The sequence below is a fragment of the Molothrus aeneus genome, chromosome 18, assembly GCF_037042795.1.
Source record: "Molothrus aeneus isolate 106 chromosome 18, BPBGC_Maene_1.0, whole genome shotgun sequence".
Lineage (NCBI taxonomy): Eukaryota > Metazoa > Chordata > Aves > Passeriformes > Icteridae > Molothrus > Molothrus aeneus.
Genome location: NC_089663.1, coordinates 7,713,251 through 7,735,631, shown reverse-complemented (window position 1 = coordinate 7,735,631; position 22,381 = coordinate 7,713,251). Strand labels below are relative to the sequence as shown.

Here is a 22,381-nt window from a genome sequence, read left to right as displayed (position 1 = left end):
CATGAATGTCTGTCTCAGGTGCCTTCAGTGCAGACCCAGAGACACCCACAACTGGGACCCCCACACCCTGCCTGGAGCTGCTCAGCAGTGTTTGCAACAACTCCCTGATTTTAGTGGGTTCCTCTACTGCTGAGCTTTATTTTGTTGCTGGGGGTGGCTTTCTCCCCTAAGCTAATAGGATAGATAAAATGTAAGCCAAATTTTCAGAGAGAATGCCCCAAGGAGCAAGGCTTGCTGTGGGATCTCTGCAAACTGTGATTCTGGGTCTGACTTGTCTGCTGATTTCATGTGTAGTCTGTGTATGGTTCAGTTCTCCCATCAGAAATTAAGGGGCGAAGAAAAGATATGAGGTTTATAAATTAAGTGGTTAAGTTATTAAAATTTATTACCTGGTGTATATCTGGGGTAGTTTTTAACCTTCCAAATAAAATAAAATAAAAAAGCCTTGCTAATATTGGCAAGTGCCCTTGCTCCTATAAACAATACACAGAGATGTGAAACTGCACCTGTGACTATTTTCTAAGTGAAATTACTAGTTCAGTTAGCAAAATAAAAGGGTGTTAATGCTTATCCAGGGATTTCAATGTGCTCTAAGTCCTGGAAGTACAGAATCGTGACATACCTTTGTGTTTTGTGACTGAGAGGTGAATCAAAGCTGCTGTGATTAAATGATTATGAATTCATTTCAGGACTTTGTTTTACAACAAATCCACTGATGAATGCAAACAGTACAAAACTTTCAATTCACAGACCTTCAAAGCAACCCTTTGCTCTTGTCTCTTGAATCTGAAATACCCTACTGATTTTTTAGTGTTACACAGATATGGATTTCAAGTAAATCTGAAACTATGCAAGGAAGGCTAACAGGCTGCTAGAGATGCTTTATAATGCTGTAGGATTTTTGCCTCCAGAGACTTTGATGCAAATCTTGGCCCAAGCCTGTAGAGGAAATGAGTTTGGTTTTACACTAATTCTTAGTGGATTTTTGTCCATATTACAAATGATGTGTGGCTCGTCTGGCAGTCAGAAACCTTCCCTGAGTAAAGGCTGAATTAGAGAATGTGTTTTAATAAGGCTTAATAGGGAAATGTGTCTGGAAGCTCGGAAGAATTTTCCACCACTTTTTTTTTATAAACACCAAATTTGGCAGAAATTACTTAAAAAGGGGGGTAGGGGGCAGAAACTGTTAGTGGTGATATTTTTATAATTTGCTGTGGAAGAAATCAGTCTCTCATCATGAGCCTGTAATGGTGTTTGTGCCCTTTTGTTTGATATAGACAATATTGCATTTCTGTCCTTCAGCTCCTGAGCTTCTCTGTCAGTCTGAGCCCAGCACGGAGTTGTCCATCCTGAAGGTGCAGGGGTGCAGCAATAAGCAGTGGTAGAAAATCCCATGCATGTGGCTCCTGAATAATTCAGCTGGCAGGTGCCCTGTGCTGCTGCTCACTCTTTCAAGTGAGTGCCTCACCCGAGAGCCTGCTTGGGGCTTTCTGCTGCTGTGGGCTTCAGGTGCTTTCAGAGGAAGGCATTTGAATTGGGCCTAAAATAATGCATGCCAGAAAGAGCTTTAGGGACAAGGAAAGTGAAACCTGTGGGAGCACTGATGGCTGTCTCCTGTTGGAGAGGTTTTGGGAAGGGCTTGACCCCAGTCCCTGCATGGGGGTCTGTGTTTCTGGCTGCTCAGCAGCAGGTTTCTATGTGGGAAAACTTGCTGGAAAGCCCAGATCTCTTTTCCTTAGAGTGCAAGAAGGCTGGAGGGGCATGTGTGCATCAAACTACTTCACTGTCCTCAAAAGAATGACGTTTTTAGCCCAGCTGTTTGAAAAATGAACTTTATTTCCTTTTGCTATTCCCTTCCCAATATCGACATTATCTTCCTCTCAGTACTTCCCTTCCACTGATTTACCTGTTTCTACCTTGGCTAAGGCTGAGATTAACTTTGTGTGTGTGACTGTACATGCAGCCTCAAGTTATATACTTCAATATCATGGAAAGGTCCAGAATGAGACAATCTGGGGATCAAGCAGCAAGGAAATGGAAGGTATGTGACTGGCTTTGTTAAAAAGTCTGTGGTACAACCACCTCTGCTGCAGGGAGGTGAGCACAAGGCTGTTCCAAGAATCCCTAAATCCTGTCACTTTGTAAATTAACCCTGTGATATCAATCCAGGTGCTTGGTGCTAGGGAGTGAAGAAGAAGAGCTGATTTTGGAGGTTGCTTGTTGGCAACTTGAAGTTGCAGTTTTGTCTCTGGTTCATTGTGCTCTGCCCTGGGATCAGAGTGCTCTGAAGCTGATCAGAAGTTCAGTCACATTTAATTTGTAACCTGTAAACATCAGTAGTTTATAACCTCATCGTTTGTGCCCACTGCCTTTAGTCTTTGCAAGTCTTTGTGGCTCAAGGGTTCACTGCAGATGTGTGCTGGAGATCCTTAGGAACTGACCTACGCAGGTTTTTCCTTTTAGTTGTTGGACAAGACAAATTTCAGTCCTGTGTTTCTTGAGCTTGGGTATGTACTGGTTCATTTATTTAACAGATAATTGATACTCTGGGCTTGTCTGCTCGAGGTGGTGTCTGTGATCAAAAAAAAGAAAAACCTGCAAGTACATGTGAACTGATTGCTATAAAGGCAAGTGCACCAGGTGCTATGAAGTGAGTGCACATGCTGCTTCTAAAACAGTGCTTGCTCTTTAGTTATTGCTGTGAATCTCTGAGTTGGTGCTATTAGTTAATCCTTTTAATCTGTTATAAAGAGATTCAGACATGGAGCTCTGTTTATTGTTCTTTTACCTCCCCCCTTAGCAACTTCCCATTCACTAAAATCATAAGTCACTCAGAGCATCAGGATTTTTTGGTTCCTTGTGGAACAAGGAACTTAGAAAAAGGTGCAGTGGTAGGAGTTTCTTATTCAGATTTGCAGCCACTTTATTTCTGCTCTTATCAGCCAGAGGTTGCATTAAGTATATACATTTTTATTGTAGTGTCCTTAAATACCCTTAACACTTGAGCAAAGGCTTATGAGTTTATTTAAAGAATATTGAGAGCACTTGGATTTGGTGACCTTTTTTCAGTCAAACACTGGTGGAACTTCATCATCACTTCTGAATGAGATGATTTGACCTTTATCAAGAATTTAAAACCTCTGGACCCAGAAGAAGAATAAAAAAAAAAATCCTACTTCTTTCAGAGTAATTATAAGCATATGGCTAGATCTAGCAGTGCCATTTCTTTTTTAATTAATGTGCTCCACACAAATACATGCAAAATATGAGCATTACTAAAGGAGGCTCAAGAGAAAGAAAATTCTTGGGCTGGTTCTTGTTGAAAGTAGTTGCAGAAAATGAAAGTTTTCACAGTATTCCAGTTTTGGGAATACTGTTCTTTTCTTCTTCATTAAAATGCTTCCCTATGGAAGCCAGATGGGGGCAACCAGTGTGGTTATTTACACAAATAACTTAAAAACATGCATCAGAAGACAAGACAGTGTATGGGATATCCATTATTGTGCTGGGTCAATCTTTACAGGCAAAGATCCACTTTACCCCATGGAGAAGTTATGAGGGTCTTAAAACAATTAAATGCTGTTTCCTCACTGTTTTGTCAGCCCAAACACCAGGTAAAATCAGCTACTTTTACAAAAGTGTTCCTTGGGAGGAGAATGAAATCCACAGGTCTGAATGACTAAGTTCAGCTGGAGTAGATTATTTCCTCTTCTTTCTGTGCACAGCAGTACTTTGCTTGCTTGTTTAAATCTGTAACCCATAATAAACCCTTAATTTTTGTGTGGTTAGATTGAATTTACAGTTCTCCTTTTCTTTTTTTTTTATTTTTTAAGGTTTCCTTCATCTCTGTAACCAACAAGCTGCATTAATCCTTTCTGTATACACAGATTTATAATCTGTTGTTGAAAGTATTATCCTTTGCTTCTAGGGATCAGATGTCAAAAGCAGAGTGTTTGGAATTCTCTCTTTTTCCTCAGATTGCTGCAACTGTAGGGTTTTTTTTCTTCAGTGAATGTAGGATAAACCACTCTCTGAAAACTCTAGCCTGACATAATGGTTATAGCTTGGTAGTGAGGGGCTCCTCCTCTTTTAATACATAAGAAGCAAGGGCAGAGAGATGAGGGATGTGGGTTCATTGTCCCTGAGGGCTTCTGCTGCAGCAGGTGATTTAACTGTGATCAGTCCATAGTTTGCAGTAACTGGTCCTGCCCAAGCCCCAGACTTTGCTCCTGCTGTGTCCTGCCTGCCTTTCTGCCAGGTGCTGCCTCTGCCTGGAGCCTTGGGAGGAGCCTTGGTCGTGGTTTTCCTGCAATGGGCCTGAAATTTCAATCTCAATTACTTTCAGCTGCACTTCTCTGAGAACTGTGCTTCCACAGTACATGCTAAATTGTTTGGAAGGACTACATATGCCTCAGGATCAAAATGCAACAGGAAACGTCAGCAGCATGTCTAAATAAACATCTCTGTCTCTCTTACAAGAGTGTTTAGCAGCTCCGTTGGCAGATGTTTCTATAAAATGTTAAATACTGTGCTTTCCAATCCTCCAAACTGTTTGTAATGAAGCAAATAGCAAAGGACAGGGAAAGCAGCTGAGGAAGGTATGGCAGAGATGGGAGAGCCCTAAAGAATTAGAGGTTCTGTAGAATCAAAAAGTGGAAGTGGGTCCTGGGAATTAGTGTTTTGTTGATAATGGTGGGGTTTAAAATCCTTTATTACCGAAGTGCTTTGGTTTAGATGTGTAAAAGTACAGAAGGCAATAGGTTGGTTTCATGCAAGTAAGGGGCTTTGTGACTGATGTCTGGTTTTAATGTTAATTAATTGGGAGTTTTCTACATGCATTTTTGTATCAGTAGCCTGACTTACCAAGTTTTAGAAGTGTAAAACCTGAACAGAACTTCGTGGTCTATTTTGTGGGTTTTTTTTGTAGTTGTTGTTTTGTTTGGAGATTTTTTTCTTGTGTATCCCTTGCATCCTCTTAAAATGCTTTTTTTTCCTAATTTTACTTTGGTATGCTAGGGAAACAAGGGACTTACTCCTTGTCATTTTTAAGCCCTCTTTGTGTCTTCTGTCTCTTCATTCCTTCATCCCACAATATGTTTTAACTTAAGCTCAGGACATCACTTGTTCAAGACCTTGGCAGTGACTTTGCTGGCTGGGGCAGTCACAGACACCTCGTCCCCTGCTTGCCGAGCTCAGCTGTCCCTGCCTGGTGCCTGCTGCTGACCCGGGCCAGCAAACTGCTCTGGTTCAGGGCTGCTGCCCAGATGTGTGTGCTGCTGCAGCTGCAGGGGCTGATCAAGGAATTCTGAGTTGTCCCATCACCCCTGATAAAGAAAAAGGCTTTCTCAAGGTCACTCTCAGCTGGGATGGCTGGCAGGGATGGGACATGGCCCTTGCACCTCCTCACTGCCCACAGAGACAATTAGCACCTTCCTCCTAATCTCCCTGGGTGCTTCTGCAGGCTGTTTTTCTTCCAGATGCTTTAAATGCCAGACCTGCGATAGTGTCAAGTGCCAGAAAGTGAGATTAGATAAGGGGAAGTAGCAAGTGTGTGCTGAGAGCCGTGGAGGTTGCCTGGATGGAGCCTTTGGTGACAGCGCTGGCTGCAGGCTGGGCTCTGTGTCCCCAGGTCCCTTGGCTCTGGAACCACTTGTCACCTTCCAGGCTTGAGCCAGGTGCTGGATGCTGAAAGGCCAGGCCAGGCTTTAGGGCTGGAGCTGGGAGAAGGCACTGTGCTGGCAGGGGCATCACTGCAAAATTCAGAAATGGATAAATTGGCTTGCTCTGTAAAGCCAGCTGGTCTCTGGGAATGAATGAAAACAGCTCAGGCTCAGAACAAGGCTCGACTACTCCCTGTAAAATACTGGGGTTTTAGAAGGTAGATAGGTTGTCTGTATTTTCTTAAAGTGTAATAGGCATTTGGTCTGATTACTCAGTGGTTCCTGGGGTTTTTAGAGTTGGCATAAACTAAGATCATGATTGTTCTCTCTTCTCCACCACTGTGACTTTCCTTGTCTCAGTGGAGTTCACAGCTGCATAAAACCACGTAGGTGAATGCAGAATTGGATGGTAGATGTGATATGAGACATCCCACTTGTTCTCTTGAACAGATTGCAATTCATGCTGTTACCTAAGTATTCTCACTTCCTTGCTGCCAAATCATCCCTGAAATGCTAGAAACTGAAACTAGAACAATCTCTAGTGCATTGAATCCTGGTAGCAGGGAGGAGGAAGGAGTGGCCTGTGCCATGGCTGGGAGGCCAAGCTGTAAGAAGTTCTAAGCCATGGAATAACATGTTGGTTTTGTCTGGTGTGTGATGCCAGGAGAATGTCATGCAAGAGTGAATGTAAAAATAGAGGTGGAAAAATGGGGTTTTTAAACGTATGGGTTAATTTTGGGACAGGAGAAGAAATATGATACCCTCTGCTTTAAACCTACCCCAGGAAAAACATTTTGCATTTTTGTTTGGTTTTGCTTGTGAGGTTTGTTTGTTTGTGTTTTACTGTTGGCAATGCTTTCTACAAACAAAACAAATGCTTACCTGGATCTTATCTGCATGAGAAATTCTCAGCCCTTCTGTTGCCCTGAAGACACTTAACTGGCCCCGTGTTTGTTGCCTGCTGAGCTGGCTTTGCAAAGGCTGAAGAGATTTGGAGTCTGTGCTGCTGCACTGATATGTCACTTTATCTGTCAGCCAGGAGTCTCTTCTGTCCTCTTTGTACACACATGCCCATGCTGGCCAGATGGTGCTGGATTTGGGTGCCATCCAGAGCACTGCATTAGAAAGGCCAGGTTATGTGTCGTGTTTCAAAAGCCAAGGAGTGCTGCCAGTTCTGCTCCTCTGGTATAAAACAGCTTGACTTAATATATTGATCGTGTTGTCCTTGCTATTCTCAAGCTGATTTCATCTAAGACACTCACAGGGATCTAAGGTTGGAGCTGTACAGATACCACCTGTTGCCCACTCTGTAGCTAATATTGCATTTGCACATACTGTGTGTCCTAGAAAAATCTGCTCTCTACCACCACCGTGAAACCCTTCCCAGTGCCAGAAGGAGATTTTGACAGTGTTTGACTGTTGGTTCTCCTGCAGCACAGTATGATTAGGAGCTGGGAGATGTAGATTTGCCAGAGAACTGATGTTTGATTTGGGGCAAGCTGCTTTGCATTTGTTAATTTCTCATTCTGCAAAAATAGAGGTCAAAATGCTGATTCCCTTTGTGTTGTGCTTTAAGAATTGCTAATGAGAAAAGCTTGATAAAAGCCAGATTGTGATGTTATTTATAAATTATGAAAGAACTTTCCCTCACCTTCTCAGCATGTTTTTCCTTGTTTTTTTTCTTTTTTTTTCTTTTTTTTTTTTTTTTTCCTAGAGGCAGACTTTTGCTAATGGGATGTGAAAGCCACAAACCCCATCTGTATCAATAAGAGAGTCGTGTGGAGAGAGAGAGAGAGATGGGGAATTAAGTGCCATTATTAAGCACGTGTTAATTAACATGGTCCTGCACTCCCAGGGTTCTGCCTTCTGCGGGATGGGTGCACACTGAAGCTGGTCTTTCTGGCTTTTAAAGCCTTGCTATGGTCAGCCCTGATCTGTAAGGTTTAAGAACACACTTGCCTCTGATATAATTGCAAGGAGAATGCTGGTGTTTCAGTCACCCGCTTTTACAGATTCTGCTGAAATCTGAGAACGAATGCTTACAATTTTGCTCGGTCACAGTGGGGAACTTGGGAAATCCAGATCCTTCACTGGAAACAAATACCTCAAAACCCCAGTGTTTTAAACCCCTTCCTGCTTTAGTGAGCACTTCTGTTCTGATGTGTGAAATTTCCCCTTGTGCCCTTCTATCAGCTTTTTGAAATGGAGTACTCTTGATATTATCTTTTTATCAGCAGTTTTTACTATCATAGGGCTGCCTGAATTCCTTGACAAGAGCTGCTTTGCACACAAAAGCCAGATGATCAAAGGCTCCAGGAGAGACGCTGGGACCCATTGGGTTTGGGAGCAGCGCTGGGGGGGGCAGAGCTGGAGGATTCTGCAGCATCCCCTGGCACTTTGTCTCTTAGCAACAGCCTCCCCAGATGGAGGTGGCACAGGGGACACAGCTGCACCCCAGCATCTCCCTGCTCTGTTGGCTAGGGTCCCTCAGCTCGTGCTGAGGTGCTGCTGCTCGGGTGGGGTGAGCTGTGGGCACCAAGAATCCCCTGGGTCACCGCTGTGATGGAGATCTGAGCTTTATTAACAAACAGGAGTTGCAAAATGCTTTTATAGATCTTTGCAGTCTTGGAAGTTCTTTGTGTCATTACCTGATTTTATGAGCAGGTTTTAAAACAACTTTTAGCCCAAGTATCTCACAGGTGAGGTGTGCTTGTTCTCTGTTGCTTGTGCTGTTGTAGGGTTGTTAGGCACTGTGTGTGTGTACAATATAATTGTCATGTCAGCTTTTCTGTTTCTGGTTATCTGCATAAAGAAGCAGAGAGCTGGTGGAGATGTCAGCTGTGATGTGGGTTATTAAGAACTACAAGACAGAAGTAATCATAAGAAATCCTGCTTCCACACAGGCTGTTCCCCAGAGTCTCTGGCTGCATCTGTTCCATCTTAACCTTCTCACATTGACTGGGTTTTTGGTTCTTGCCGAAGGGTTATGCCTGTTTGAACAAATAAATGCTGTGTGCTGCATCTGTATTTCTCACTCTGTGATGTTTACTGTTGTCAAGGTGCTGTGAACAGTAAATGAGAGGCAAAGTTGAACTCTGAGGTGTACAAGAATCAGATGTTCAAGTGCTCTTAACTCATTTGAGTGGTCAGCAGGGATGAAAGTTGCTGCTCTGTACTATGTTTTAATTTCCTATTGTGTTTCAGAGTTGAGGGCTACAGCAAATGGAAAACTTTGCATGAATGCCCCTTTCTCTAGTCTCTGACTGGCAAAGTTTTGTTCCAGAAAGGAAGAAAAATGTCCTACAAGCCAGCCAGCTTCAGTTTTGAGTCTGGGGAGTGCAGATAAATGTTTCTGTACCTGAAAGCTAAGCATTAAGAGAAACTTGTAATTTAACATGGGAATTGAGGAAACGGGTGCAGAGGGACACAGCTTAGCACCTCTTGCTTGGGGGAAGGCTGAGATCCTCTGAACATGATGGAGAGAGGGTGGAAGCTGATGCAAACCCGGAGCACTGGCTCTGGCTGGGGTGAGTGACAGTGTGAGCTCTGTCCCTGCAGTGGCTCCTTGTCCTGGCAGCTCTGCCTGCCCCGGGCTCTATCTGACACGCTTGGCTGAGTGCATCTCATCATTCCCATGCTGCACGTGTTCTCCTCCTGCAGCTTGCTGGGTTGGTTTCCTCTTATGCTTTAATTGTCTGCTGTCCTCCCTGGGTGTTTGCTTGGTTACTTCTTCCTGCATGGCCAGTGGGACTGACCAGGCACAGCACAGAGGCTCCTTTTGCTCAGGAGCAGTAATGGATGTGCTGATTTATCTGTTCCTTCTTGCATGGCCCATTGCAAGCTGATGTACCCAGGATCTGGTGGTGTCATTTGTCAGTCTCTCTTCCCATTAGCACTGCACTTGCCCTCCCTTTCTTGCTTTCAATTTCATGTCCCAGAGGAAACCGGGCTGGAAATGAGAATGAAATATGGGTTTCCTTCTTAAAAAGAAAATAAACCAAACCTTAAAGGCTTCCTATTGGAATGTGATGGGATTGGAGTCCTATCTCTTATCCTTTGAAAATCCCAGCTGGAATGATTTAATGTCAAAGCCTGGAATTTCCCAGTGTGAAATTCATGGCTGGCTGAGGATGCACTGGGGATTAGAGAGACATCACTGTGCCAGGGTAGCATTGCTGTCACTGCAGGAGACCTCAGCCACACAAAGGGACATTGCTGCTCTGTCCTGCTTCAAAGCTGAGGCTTGGGGATGAGATTCCTCAATTCCCATTGAGGTTACATGCTGTGTGACTGACAGCTGGATTGGGGCAGAATAAACCAGAGCGAGTAACACTTGGCACTGCCTGGGAATAGAGAGGGGGAAAAGATGAGGGAAATGAGCAAAACATAATCTGCTGAATTTCTTATGTGGTAAGAGGATGGTTTGCTAGTGCACATCCAAAATTTCCCTGAGACACCAGCTGGGTGATTTTGCTCATTTGGCTGCATGATAAAAGAGTCAGATGATGACAATAATTTCATCTGCTCCAAAATTACAATAAAATAAAAATCTATGTTATGGGACCCTGATGTCTTGCAAAGCTTTAGCTTGGATAACAGCACTCTCCTTAGGAGAAATCTCTTAAGTTTTGGAGGATGTCTTCTCAGTATCAAAGTAGTTGTATAAAGAAAAACCAGCATATTTGAACAGGACACTGGGTAACCACTAAATGCTTTTTTGTCCCTCTGATCAAGGATGAATATTTTAAGTAGGCATCAATGTCTGTATTAGGGACCTATAAAGGACTGAAGTAAAACAGAAGCTGATGGCTGGATGTGCACTGACTGGTGAGGTGTTAACAAGGTGTTGTTTCTGAGACTCATAAATCAGCAGTGCTTTAGGTGATGGGGGGAGAGAGAAGAGCAGCTCTAAAAGCATAACCTTGCTGGCCTCTTTTTCTAAACTGTTGATCTATCTATAAAAGAGGATTTGCCCTGCTGTTCTAATAAGAGTGATAATATATGTGTAATTAGAATTTAATAATTATTTGTGTGACTGGATCTGCTGCATAAGCTGGTTCAAGTGATTGTGTAACCTTTGCATTGTGTTCATTATCTAATGTTAAAATAACAGCTGGAAGTTGAGAGACTGACATGCAGTTTTAAAATTACAGAGCTTGAAATTGCTGCTGTCTGTAAACATATGAAAATCTATTAATGACCTTTGAGCTCTCTGACTGAAAATGTTTTGTAACATAGAACACATTAAAATTGCCTGCTACTATAGTGTTTCCCATTTCTCAGCGATTGCCTAGGCTATAAATGAATGTTTTGCCTCTGCCACAGATATCAGACTATTTGAAACTATTCTAGGAAGCCCTAAGGATATATTGAAACATTTGGCTGCTCATTGTTTGTTCAAGCAAAGCAGTTATAGAAGAGCTGCTCAGGAGCACGTGCTGTGCTCAGCCCCTGGATGTGGGAGAACATCTCTGCTGGCCACCCTGACAGCTGCAGGCCTGCACTGCTCAATGCATCTCCAGCAGCACAGGAGCAGAGCAGGGGTGGCCAAGGTGGCACAGGTGCACTGTCCTGGGCTTTCCATTTGCACTTGTGACATTTAGGTAGTTAGAAAGGCATCTCTCTCTGCTAGAACTCATCCTGCTCAGAGCTTTCCTCTTCGGTTGCAGTGATGTGCTATGGGCAGCTGTTTCTGGAGGAGGCTGGCTTCTCCATATTTCCTCTTGTTGAACCATTTATATTTCTTGTTGTTTGTTTCCCAGCCAGAAGAAAACTACCAGAGGACTAATTATTGAATACACATTCTAGAGCTCATGACAGCTGAACTGAAAATTGTTGCCTACCACTGAGGGCAACTGCAGAGTTGGTAAAAAATGCCTCTAGTGTCATGGTGCTTAAATATAAATTAATTTATAACTCAGCCCCAGGGATGAGGATATGGCTGCTTTTATTTCTGGAGACTCTCACCCCTGCAGCAGAGTTGGCAGGAGCGAGTTCGCGAGCGCTCGTCTCTCCTGGCAGTGTCACACTGCAGAGCTCACAGCCTGCTCTGCTGGAGCTGAGTGCTCACCCTCTGTTCTGCAGCAGCACTGGGAGCTGCACCCTTCCTGAGGGTGGGAATAAAGAGTGTAGGCTGGGAGCAGAGCCTCCAAACGTCTGCAGTTCCTGGTGGAGTGAGTGTGTTCGAGGCTGTCACCGTGTGGGAGATGCGTCTGGAGCTTCCCCGCTCTAGGTGCTACTGCCTTGAGAGCAGCACATTTTTCATGGCTGTGTTTTAAAAGTATGCACCATGAAATGAAAGTGTGGTGGAATCCTAAAAAATAGAGAAAAACTTTGTATTTAGCAGGGAGAAGCCTTGAATTACTTTGGAAATCAGGCTGAGGTTCGTGAAGTCATGACCAAGCTGCCTAAGGTTACAGCTGTAGCTCTTCAGTTTCAATATGAAACTACTCACATGGGAGTCTGGACAATCCTGCTGTGGTTGTTGTGTATTTCACACTGTGAAGATCAGCACTTTAAATGCAGGAGTATAGATGGAGGAGAGCAATTTAGGCCCCTGCCTTTGGTAAATGAGCCATGTGTCCAGTCCATCTGCCCAGCCTCAGCTTGGCTCAACTCCATTTCCAGAGTCCAGCTCATGGAAGCATGACATCCCCCTCAGCAGAGGTAGAAGCAGTTGGGTCTTCTCCTTTTGTTTCTAATTTTAAAGAGAGATGTAGTATTTCTAAGCTATTTCTAAGATGTAGTATTCCTGTCTATAGAAATAAATAGGCTGGAGGCATTTTTACTCAACTTTGTATTTCTGGTTTTATCTGACTAGCTTAGCTGAAAATTGGTAATGATGAATGCACCCAGCTGCTGTACCAATTTGTCCTGGTAGGATCTTCTTGCCTTTTCCTTTGGCAGGCTTAGGGCCAGCTGGGGACTGGGGGTTGTGTTACCATCCTGGCAAGACTGGAAATGAGGGATGAAATGCCCACATCTGTCTTTAGGGAAGGAGCTGCTTCTTCAGGTCCTAATTCTGCCACTTAGTGGGAGCTGTTTGAATTCAAGGAGTGCCTGTTTGAATAATCTGGGGAGAGGGAAATTAGTTCAGATTAAGTGTTTAAATGCTGCTCTGTCAAGAAGCATGTGTTTGCTGGCTGCTCTGTCAAGAAGCAATGAGGGCTCAGCAGTGTCCTTGGATTTTGGCACACTTGAGGATTGTCTCCCCAAAACACTGGACCTGGAGTGTGTGCCTGACTGTGTCTCTTTGCTTACTTGCTGTATACCCGTGGAAGTTACTTGAGATCGATGGCCCCAGGCCACATCCTTCAAGATGGGGATGTTTTTGCATAGTCTGTCATTTGTGGGATGCTGGGCAGTGCGTGGTGCTGCTGCCATTCCTGATGGGTGCCTTGGGAGGGAACTCCTGGGAGGATGGGAGTTTGCAGGAAGGATGTGCTCAGCATTCACACCTGGCAGCTGGAGAAGGTGCTGTCTGACAGGCACAAACACTTTCCAGCTCCCTTGTACACGACATAAACCAGGCAGGCTGAGCTCCCAATCTTGGCCGAAAGCAGCTTCAGCCAAAATGTGCTTTTTATCTGCAGTGAAAGCTGGGCAGGGTGGCCTGCTGGTGCATGGGCAGCAGCACCTTTCAGCACTCCTGCAGGCTGTAAAAGCTGGGCCGGCTGCACTTGCAATATGCCTCATTTCATCTACCTGAAAATGGTGCCCCAGCTTCCCTTCAATCATTTAAGCTCCCTTGCTCTCTGACACACTTTCCGCTGACAGTAATTCTGCGAGCGCTCGTCGGGCATTTACTGCCATCACTGGAGGAAATACTGATGGCTTCAAATGGGATCATTTCCTTCCTGATGGACAGCAAGCACCTGTGGGAGTCCTAATAGCTGTGCAGTGTCTGTGAGCAGGGAAGGGAGGCTGGTGCAGCTCTCTGCAGCGAGGCGCCTGCAGGCCCTGAGGAGGAAATTGGAGGAGAGGGGGGAAAATCACGCCTGGCTGCCCCTGGAGCTCTGGAGCAGCTTCAGATTTTGTGTATCCACCTCCCCCCTGGGTGATGGTGGACAGGGCTTTATACCAAAAACATGGACAGCTCTCATTCCTGTGGATTTCCTTGGCCCCTTGCTGAAGTGAAGGTGTTTGCTGTGTGCATTCTTACTTTTATTGTCTCCTAAATGAGTGTTAAACACTCTGTTTCCAGGCACTTCCTACTGCTTCCTACTCCTCCTTCCTACTAGGAAGGAGAGGACTGGATTTTTCCTTGAGTAACTGAAAAGGAAGGGAACAGATTCACCCCTTTTCTCCTCAGTATTTAAAAACAATTACTGCTCAGCACTGTATCATTATTTATTCAGATCTCGTGCAAACAAAAAGAGCAATCAGAGCCTTGTAAATTCAACGTGGATTGAAATGCATTTAAAAGAATAGTAAACTGACCTTCCTTTTTGTAATTTTGGACTATGTTTTGTTGAAGTAACATTTTTCCAAGCTGTCTGTACTTGATACACTGTCTTTGGGGTCCTAGAAGCAAAGGTCTTAATTCTTGGGAGACATAACAAGTGGGCATTCAGCAAAGTATGGCAGCTTGCTCTTCAGCTATTCATAGGTGACAGGAATATATCCTCTGGTAATAAATTTGAGTATTTCAATTACAGTAAGTTTCTTGGTTCATCCACTTGTATTTTTAAGTTAAATCATGTATCATAAACCTGCAAACCAGTGTCAGCTTCAAATGTCTTAACATTTCCAAATCTGCCTTGTCAAAAAGTCATCTTATTCTTGAGCTAAACATGTGACAGGGTCAAAGCAAATGTGATGCATTTTAAAAAGCAGGACCTAAACTCATCTGGAATATGTCAGCTGTGAAAGGAGAATTGCAGTCCAAGGTTAAACAAGCAAGGATTTCATTTGCAATCATTTTAATTGATATTGATTGCACTGCTTGAATGTCGGGTCAAAGCAAAAAAGTCACTTCAAATCCAGACTCTTGTTTCTGCCTTTTAAAACAGCTTTGGTGTCTTTGGCTGAGAGGCTGGGGGGTGCTTGAGTTATGTTTGCAGTGGGGGAGAAGAGAGGGCTGGAAAGTAAAACAAACAAGAGTGTGTTGTATTACAGGAGAAGTGAGGAGTTCCCCATGGGTGGGAGTCCAGCCGGGCATGGCAGCAGACGGCTTCCCCAGGGCTCTGGACAGTCAGTCTGGGCTGGCCTCCTGCCACGGGGGCGTCCAGCAAGGAGCCTCGGGGCTGAGCTTGGGCTCAGCCTGCCCCTGCTGTCCTCAGTGCCAGCCCACCCTGCCCACAGCTCCCCAGGCAGAGCTCAAACTGCTCCCTTCTCCCACTCTTAAACGTGCTGCTGCTAATCTTTGAGGTCTCCAGTTGTGTTTGCTGCCTGTTCACCCTGCTGAGTTCAAATTCAGTCACCTTGGTGTGGTCCTACCTGATGCCCTTCAGTGGTCCTTTTTTATCCCTTTTTTCTTTCCTCATTTAATTTGCCTGTTAACTATTCATCTCTTCTTGTGCTGGCTCCTGTTCTTGCAGTGGTTTCTCTCTCTCTACAGACCTGTCTTCAAACCACACTTTAGTCTTTCATGTACATTTCTCATGTATCTCTCCAATATTATCTTTCCATTTGAATTGCTGTCTCCTGTGCCCCCTTTATGCAAATAAATGGGCAGTAGGTTGGTGTTAGTAGTGGTCCTGTCTGTAATGTGCTTTGTCTGCTTAGAAAGCAGGAGAACATTGTCAGCAATTGTTTCTGTGCTGCTGTTCTATAAGCTGGGTATCAGGTCAATAGGAATATTTAAAAATTAACCTACTTAAAAAGAAATCTGTTTCAGGTCCTTTCTGAGCCAGGATCCCTCCCTGAACTATTAACCAATTGACAACCCTGCTGCTAATTGCATGATAAAGTTGATACAAGGATAGATGGTGCTCAGATCCTCAGGGGCTTTTCCACTGCAATTTTTTGAGAGAAGCTGGAGGCAGAAACATGGGCAAGCAGGGTCAGTTTCAGAGGCAGCCGTGTGTTTTATTTCCTTTGTGTGGATCCTTCTCCTGTTTGATGTTCAGTAGGATATTTCACATTGCCCAACTTGAGGAATAAGTGCTGCAGTGAAGAGCTGTGGAGAGAGAAGCTGGAGGCTGTCTTCCTTCTGGGAAATCAGCCCATATAATCGTGTGCAGCTGGCAGAGGCAGTCTGGCAGGAATGGAGTGTAACCAGTCCTTGTCTGAGTGTCCAGTGGGCCCTGGGGATGGGGCATTGAAATGGACTTGGTTTTGCACCAGAGCTGCATTTTGAACTGATGCTCGAGGGCTAAGGATGGTTATTTTATTATCTATAGGTGTTATTTTTACCCTCTGCATCCCAGCAGCAGACTCGAGGGTTTTCATCTGGTTGTGTGGGTTTTGGATATTTTCTTCAGGTTCTTTAAGTGTTCCCTGTGTATGAAAGGTATTTACAGCCACAGCCTTCCCCTGCATGCTTTCTGAGATCTCAGAGCTGTGTCAATTCAGAGGATTAAGGCTGAGTTTGAGATGGGCTGAGCAAACAGGCAGTGATAACTCCAGCCAGAGGATGGCTGTGGGATGTGAGCTTGTGCCAGGCTCCTCCAGGGCTGATCATTATTTCCTGATCAAACAGAAAATGTGGAGTCCATTGTGCAGAAGTGTCTTGCTGTGGCATTTTAGGGGTAAGAACAGTCTCATTGCAGAGCTGAGGGCTGTGCGCCCACATTATTCCCAGCTTTACTTATAAACTGGGCAGTGTGTACCTTGGAGTGTCTTTGGAGACTGCAGCTGTGCCTTGGTGACAGAAGAAAAATGACTTTTCAGGAAGGAGTGTTCCAGATGATTAGGGGTTCCTGCCAGATCTGCTGCAAGCAGAGGTGCAATTGCATAACTAGCTTGGGCTGATAGTGATGGAAAATGAATCACAAAGATTTTTATAGTGGACACTCAAAATCTGTTGCAGGGCCAGCTTGGGTTGCCAGCCTTGGCCAGGGTCTTTGTGAGTGAATTTCACAGCTGCTGGTGTGTGAGGTGTTCCAGGCAGAGCTGGAGGAGGTACCACAACCCCATCTTCAGATGAAGTGTGCTTTGGTGTCTGTACATCCACATAAACAAATAGGGAGATAGAATCTGTGCGTTTCATGGAGGAACTGCCAGGAAAGAGGCTCTGAAGAAAGGCCTGATTCTTCCTTATCTGTAACCATGCAGCCAATTAGAACCATCTGCACTCCGTCTGCAGCCCAGACAGACAAGGGGCTGCAGATGGAGAGGCTGTAGCCTGCCCTGGAAGGTGTCAGAGGAATTCTGAAGTGAGGACAGGTAGGAAGACAGTCCTGGAAGCAATGAATAGTAAGGAACAAAACAGTTTTCTGTACTCTGGAGCAAGATTTAGCAGTCTTGTTTCTGGAACTGAGAAGAGAAAATGGGCTTGGACAAAGGGATTTACTGCACCTGTGACTGCAAAGGTGGTCAGGTCTGCAGACTCCTGGGGTGGGCAGAAACCACAAGGCTGATGTGAAAACCTATTGACTGTGGGGTCTGACTTCAGGTACTGTCACTGTGTGAATCTGCAGGGTTTACCTGATGTGCAGAGGGTGAAAATATCTGCTGCTCTGGGCTTGCCTTGGGGGAAGGCTCCAGTGGGGCAGTTTGTCAGGAGGCCAGTCTCACCTGCAGGCTGGGATTTCTGGATTAAAGTAAGTCAAGGTGCATCAATAAATGTCCCCTCTTGTGATGTACTGTATATTCTGGATGTGCTTACATTTTCCAGCAATTGCCTGTGCACAAGCCCAGATGCACATCCAAAAATAGTAAGCTCTTGTGCTAAGTGAGGTCCCCAACTTGGAGGTCATAAACTTTAGTAAAAGAGCAATCACTGGAAGGCTCTTTTAGTAGAGGAAATAGAAAGGAAACAAAGGAGGCAAGAACAGAAGCCCATTAGCCCCCTCCTGCTCTGTGCCTGGGGCTGCAGGTCTGCATTCAGCAGCCCAGGGCACAGCCTCTGTCACCCTGTGCCAGCAAGGACATGCTGAGCTCCTGTCCTGCCTTCCCAGGAAAAACTCCGGAGGGCTGTGTCCTCTGCTGGAGCAGGGAGAAGAGGGACTCTGGAGTGGCTTTTCCTGTCACACCAACGTGGCTTTGTCCCCGTGGCTGCCCCAGGTCTCCCCCACTGTCCCCCCACTGGAGGCAGGAGCAGCCTTGGGGCTTCATTCACGGCTGTTTGGAAAGTGCTTGAGATTCTTGGATGGCACTACAAGTGAATGAATTATTTCCTTGGCTTTGATCCAGCTATAGCTGTATTTCATGAATTAATTTTGCTAGTAGCTCAGCAATGAGACAAGCCTTAAATCTCCAGACAAAATAGGGATGAAAAGCTGCATTTCAAAGTAGGAAATTTTGTAGGATTCAGGAAGGAGAAAAACAGAGATTTGCAGACCAGTTCTGTGGTGAAAGGAATCTGAAAACCTGCAGTGAATGTGCTCTGGGTACCAAGGGAAGACTTTCCCCAAAGCATTAACAGGCCCAACCACCATGTGAAGCCCGAGTTTAAACCAAAATGGTAATTTATTGGCTTTGAAGGCATCCTTAGAAGTGAATATTGCCCCTTAGGCCAGGAGTGCATCATTGGCTGGTGCTCTCAGGTGGTGGCATTTCCCTGCCCCAGCCTCCTTTCTCCCCCATCAGGGGTCCATGCCACCTCATGCAGCATCTTCCTTGCACCTGCTCTCACATCACAAGCTGCATCTGGCTTCGTGAAGAAGTGCATGTTTGTGGTGATCCCTATTTCTAATGTCTTGCTGAATATCAGTTAGCAGATACCATTTTCAGGTGACAAGTTTTTGATTAGTTTTGATTTTGATTTAGTTACTGAAGATTAGCAATTTGATTCTTATCTCAGTGGCTTCCCAGTAAACAGCACAATATGACCTTCTTCAATTGGAATCTTGAACTGCTGCTTTCAAGTGTTATCTTTAAACTAAAAACCAAAGTGAGAAGTTAACACTGATTTATATTCTTCTATCATTCATGGAGAGTAATGCCAGACAGGTATTTTCCTTGCTCTTTCCTAGTAATGAACTTGGCAAGCTGAGCTGTGTTCTGGTGTGTTCTGTGCCTCCAAGCCAGTGCTAATTATTTTAATTTTGGTGGAAGAGTTGTATCTTTGGGGGTTTTCACCTTGATATATCTGTGTGTGCCCTAAGAGGAGCCTCCAGCCCCCCAGGACTCCTGTCCAAGGTGTTCAGAGGGTGGGTGCTGGCTGATCCTCTGGGAGCCTGGGCTGGAATTGAAACAGCTCTATTTTATTGCCTTATTTCTAATTGCCATGTCTGTGACCCTAAAGTGCCTGTGCATCATCTCACTTCCCAGGGAAGGGTAACTTTAAACAAGTGAGTGATTTGGAGTGGAATCAGCATGTTGCACACTGAGGCAGTCAATTCACTAATTAAAGGAGAGGGGGAGGAAGTAATCTGGAGCAATCAGCAGGGCATTTCATTCCAGTTCCTAATTTTCTTTTTTTGTTGGGCTTCAGTTTTTGAGAGACTAGAGAGCTAATGATTTTCATGAGCTCTTTTGCAGCACTGAAGGTGTGTGCATTGATGTGAGCAGTTTGTATTGTGATCTCCATTCATGTAAGATACAAATACCTGTCATGTAACTGCTTGAGTCAAAAGGAAGGTGCTTAGAAAAATATCTGTGGCTGAGTTTTGGCATAATAAGCAGTGCTTTTAGGGTATTTCCTAATCTATTTACTTCACATTAAAAATAATTGGAATAGATATCCTGTGAAATATTCCCATAAGAATTCCATTTTTATCCTTGAGCAGTTAATAAAAGGCATGAGGGAGAAATGTATCTAGCTGTAGTGACCCAATGTCATAGTGATTTGTCATATTATTTCTTCAACTCCTTCTCCACACGGTGTGCATAGAGAGGGAGTTTGGTACTCTGTCACTGGGAGTTCAGCTTGCAGTCCTCAGAGATGCCAGGGATAGCAGAGTAATTCCCTTCTCTGATCTCACTTCCAGTGTTAATCATTATGACATGACATACCTGCTTTAAACTGTGCTTGGATTGTGTGTTACAGCCTGGTTCAGGGCAGACACTTAACACTTAGAAGTGTTCAACCTCTGTTGTGTGTTTGGATCCCATTGATCTCTCTGGCTCGGGGAATTTGTGGTAGGGCTTTAGAAGTGCCTTTCTCCATATGAATGCTGCTGTGAATCAGAGACTGTCAGCCCCAGGGGGGGTCTGATGCTTCTCAGATCAGAAACAAAACAAAACCCACCTCTGTTTCAGCTGAACAGTTTAAGGCTTCCCTTCAGGTTGCTGATTTGCTCATGTGCTGTTGATTTATGGTTTCTGAGTTAATCTGAAGTGAGCTCATTTTCATACCCAGTTTCAAAACCTAGCCTGGAGAAGATTCATCCTAATCTAATCTAAAATTACTGTTTGTGTTGTGCATGCCTAATTATTCATCTTACGTCATCTCTGGAAGATACATATTCTCTTGTTTGTGTTTTTATTCAATATTTATACAGCTTAATGCTTAAAGGTAGCTGCAAATAACATAAAGAATTTACCATTCTCTTTTTTCATCTCCTTTACAGAAGGACATGTCACTAAAGCCTCAGGAGCGGAAGGAGAAATGGGAGAGGCATCCAGGCAAGAAACCCAGAGAATCTGAGAACTGTGTGTCTGCTGAGCCAAGTGAGAATGGTCACAACAACGATGCGGGGAGCTCGGAGAGAGAGGCAGAGAGAGGCAAGGAGAGGATGAAGAAGAAACTCCCCTTGAAGCCGTCCAAACAGGTAGGGAAACACTTCTCACCTGAAGAGACTCTCTTGGCCTTGGGCACTGTCAAGTGTTGTCCTTGCTGGGAGGTGAGGTGTCCTTGTAATTGGCTTCTCTGGTTACCTGTGCTGGTGGAAACAAAGCTTCTTAGAAGACTTGAGGCTGCGTGCACAAATTCCGCCTTGAGGGCAGGCTCCATAAGCTGAAGTGGAAGCCAGGTGCACTGGGTAATGCAGGAAGGAGCAGACCTCCCTGGTGTCTGCAGCTTTGGGACGCTGCAGTGATTCATACAGTAGATTTGTGGCCCTGATGGTCTTGAGCACAAGCAGGAATCATCCATCAGATCATAACCTCCCTTGGATGATTTGTGCTGGGCCGTGTGCACCTGGAAGTTACAGACTTGTGTGTTCATCTCATGGCTGGAGTTTGACTTACCCCAAAACAGAGTGTTGAGGAGGAGAGACTATTTGAGCATTTTAGAAGTGGAAAGTCATTTTGCAGGAAGCTGTGCTCAGGGCAGTCTTTCCTGTGTACCCTTCTAAAATGTGCTGGAGCATTAATGAATGGAGAGTTGTGATGCTGGAGGGAATTATTCCAGCGACTCCATCTGAGCCACAGTGTGTGCAGAGGGGCAGGTGACAAAGAAAAGGCTCTGAGGCTGGCAGGCTCTTTATCACTAACTGCTGCTCAGCAGGGAGGTTTGTGAGTGACTGCGTGTGCATTCATGGGCTGGCAGTCCCATGGCACAGCAGCATCTCTCCGTGGACACTTTCCCAGTTGTCCCTAACAGGGTGCCAAGTGGCAGCCAGTGGGAAAAGCAGTGTGCTTGACCTTCCAGCATTTGTTCCGAGCTAGGAAACACACAAAGATGAAAAAAGTGGTTTTTATTCTCCATTTCTCCAGCAGAAAAAGAGCTGTTTAACTCAAGCCACCTTCTGTTATGTGAAACTAATCCTGTGTGTGTGCCAGACAGCCAAAGATTGAATTGTCCAGTTACTGGAAATGTTTTTTCAGACTTGCAATACTTTAACATTTAAAAATATGGTGAAGGTTATGTCATGTAACCCTCCCCTATAACTTCTCCACCACATACCCTTTTGTGTTTCAGCATATTGATTTAGAAGGGCTCATCATATTTTAAGTTAGAGATTCTCATGATCTGGTGGAAGTTGTTTCTTCAGTTCTGTTACACTGCAGGAAATCCAGTGCATGGCAGGGATTTTCATAGTTGTGGATTTGTGAGACTTTAGAGGGGAGGTTCCCCCTTCCTGCAGGAGGAAAAGGTTGTTAACAGTGACATCTTCTACATGAAATTTAAAACTCTGTTTCACATGGTTGTGTCCACCAGGGATTTCATGGCACTTCTTAGAAGCCTCTGGGGTAAGAGATTTTGTTGCACTGGCAGACTCTGATTTCTCTCATACTCTGCTGCCTTTGTTTACCAAATATTTAGTTTATTGGTTATTCAGCTTTGAAAAATGAGGATGTTCTTACTTATTTCTTCTGAATAGTATTTGGCTGCCATCAGTGGTTAAACAGTGGATTTGCTGCCACATTCATAAAAATCTGAATTCAACTTCCATTGTTTAATTTCTTTTTTTTTTTAACCTGTAAGGATAAGTAACAAACTCTAAAAAGAATGAGGAGCTTGCACAAAGAGTATAAAAGAAAATCTGTGATGAGTGACTCATTAATACATGGTGCCTCTTTAAATAAGTCACACTTAGAATTCCTCTCTTGTTGGAAAGGGAGGTTTTTTAAATACCTGCTATTATCCTAGCTGATACAGTTGTGAAAACCAGACACGTTTGGAGGTCTGTAAACTTGATGAAAGTAGCAGCAAAATCTAAGCTACATAAACTAGGCTATTCTTAGTTCAAACTCATTATGCAAATGATATTGACAAATTCAATAATTTT

At 44.4% G+C, this 22,381-nt stretch overlaps 1 protein-coding gene across 15 annotated transcripts in view; it reads left to right on the top strand.

Moving 5' to 3' along the window:
* Positions 1–22,381, top strand: part of FBRSL1 (fibrosin like 1) — a 502,157-nt gene that overhangs the window by 115,844 nt on the left and 363,932 nt on the right. For all 15 annotated transcript variants that reach the window (XM_066562562.1, XM_066562557.1, XM_066562568.1 and 12 more), the window contains exon 2: positions 20,279–20,479. In XM_066562562.1, the coding sequence (XP_066418659.1) occupies positions 20,279–20,479 (201 nt within the window). The remainder of the gene's footprint in view (positions 1–20,278; positions 20,480–22,381) is intronic.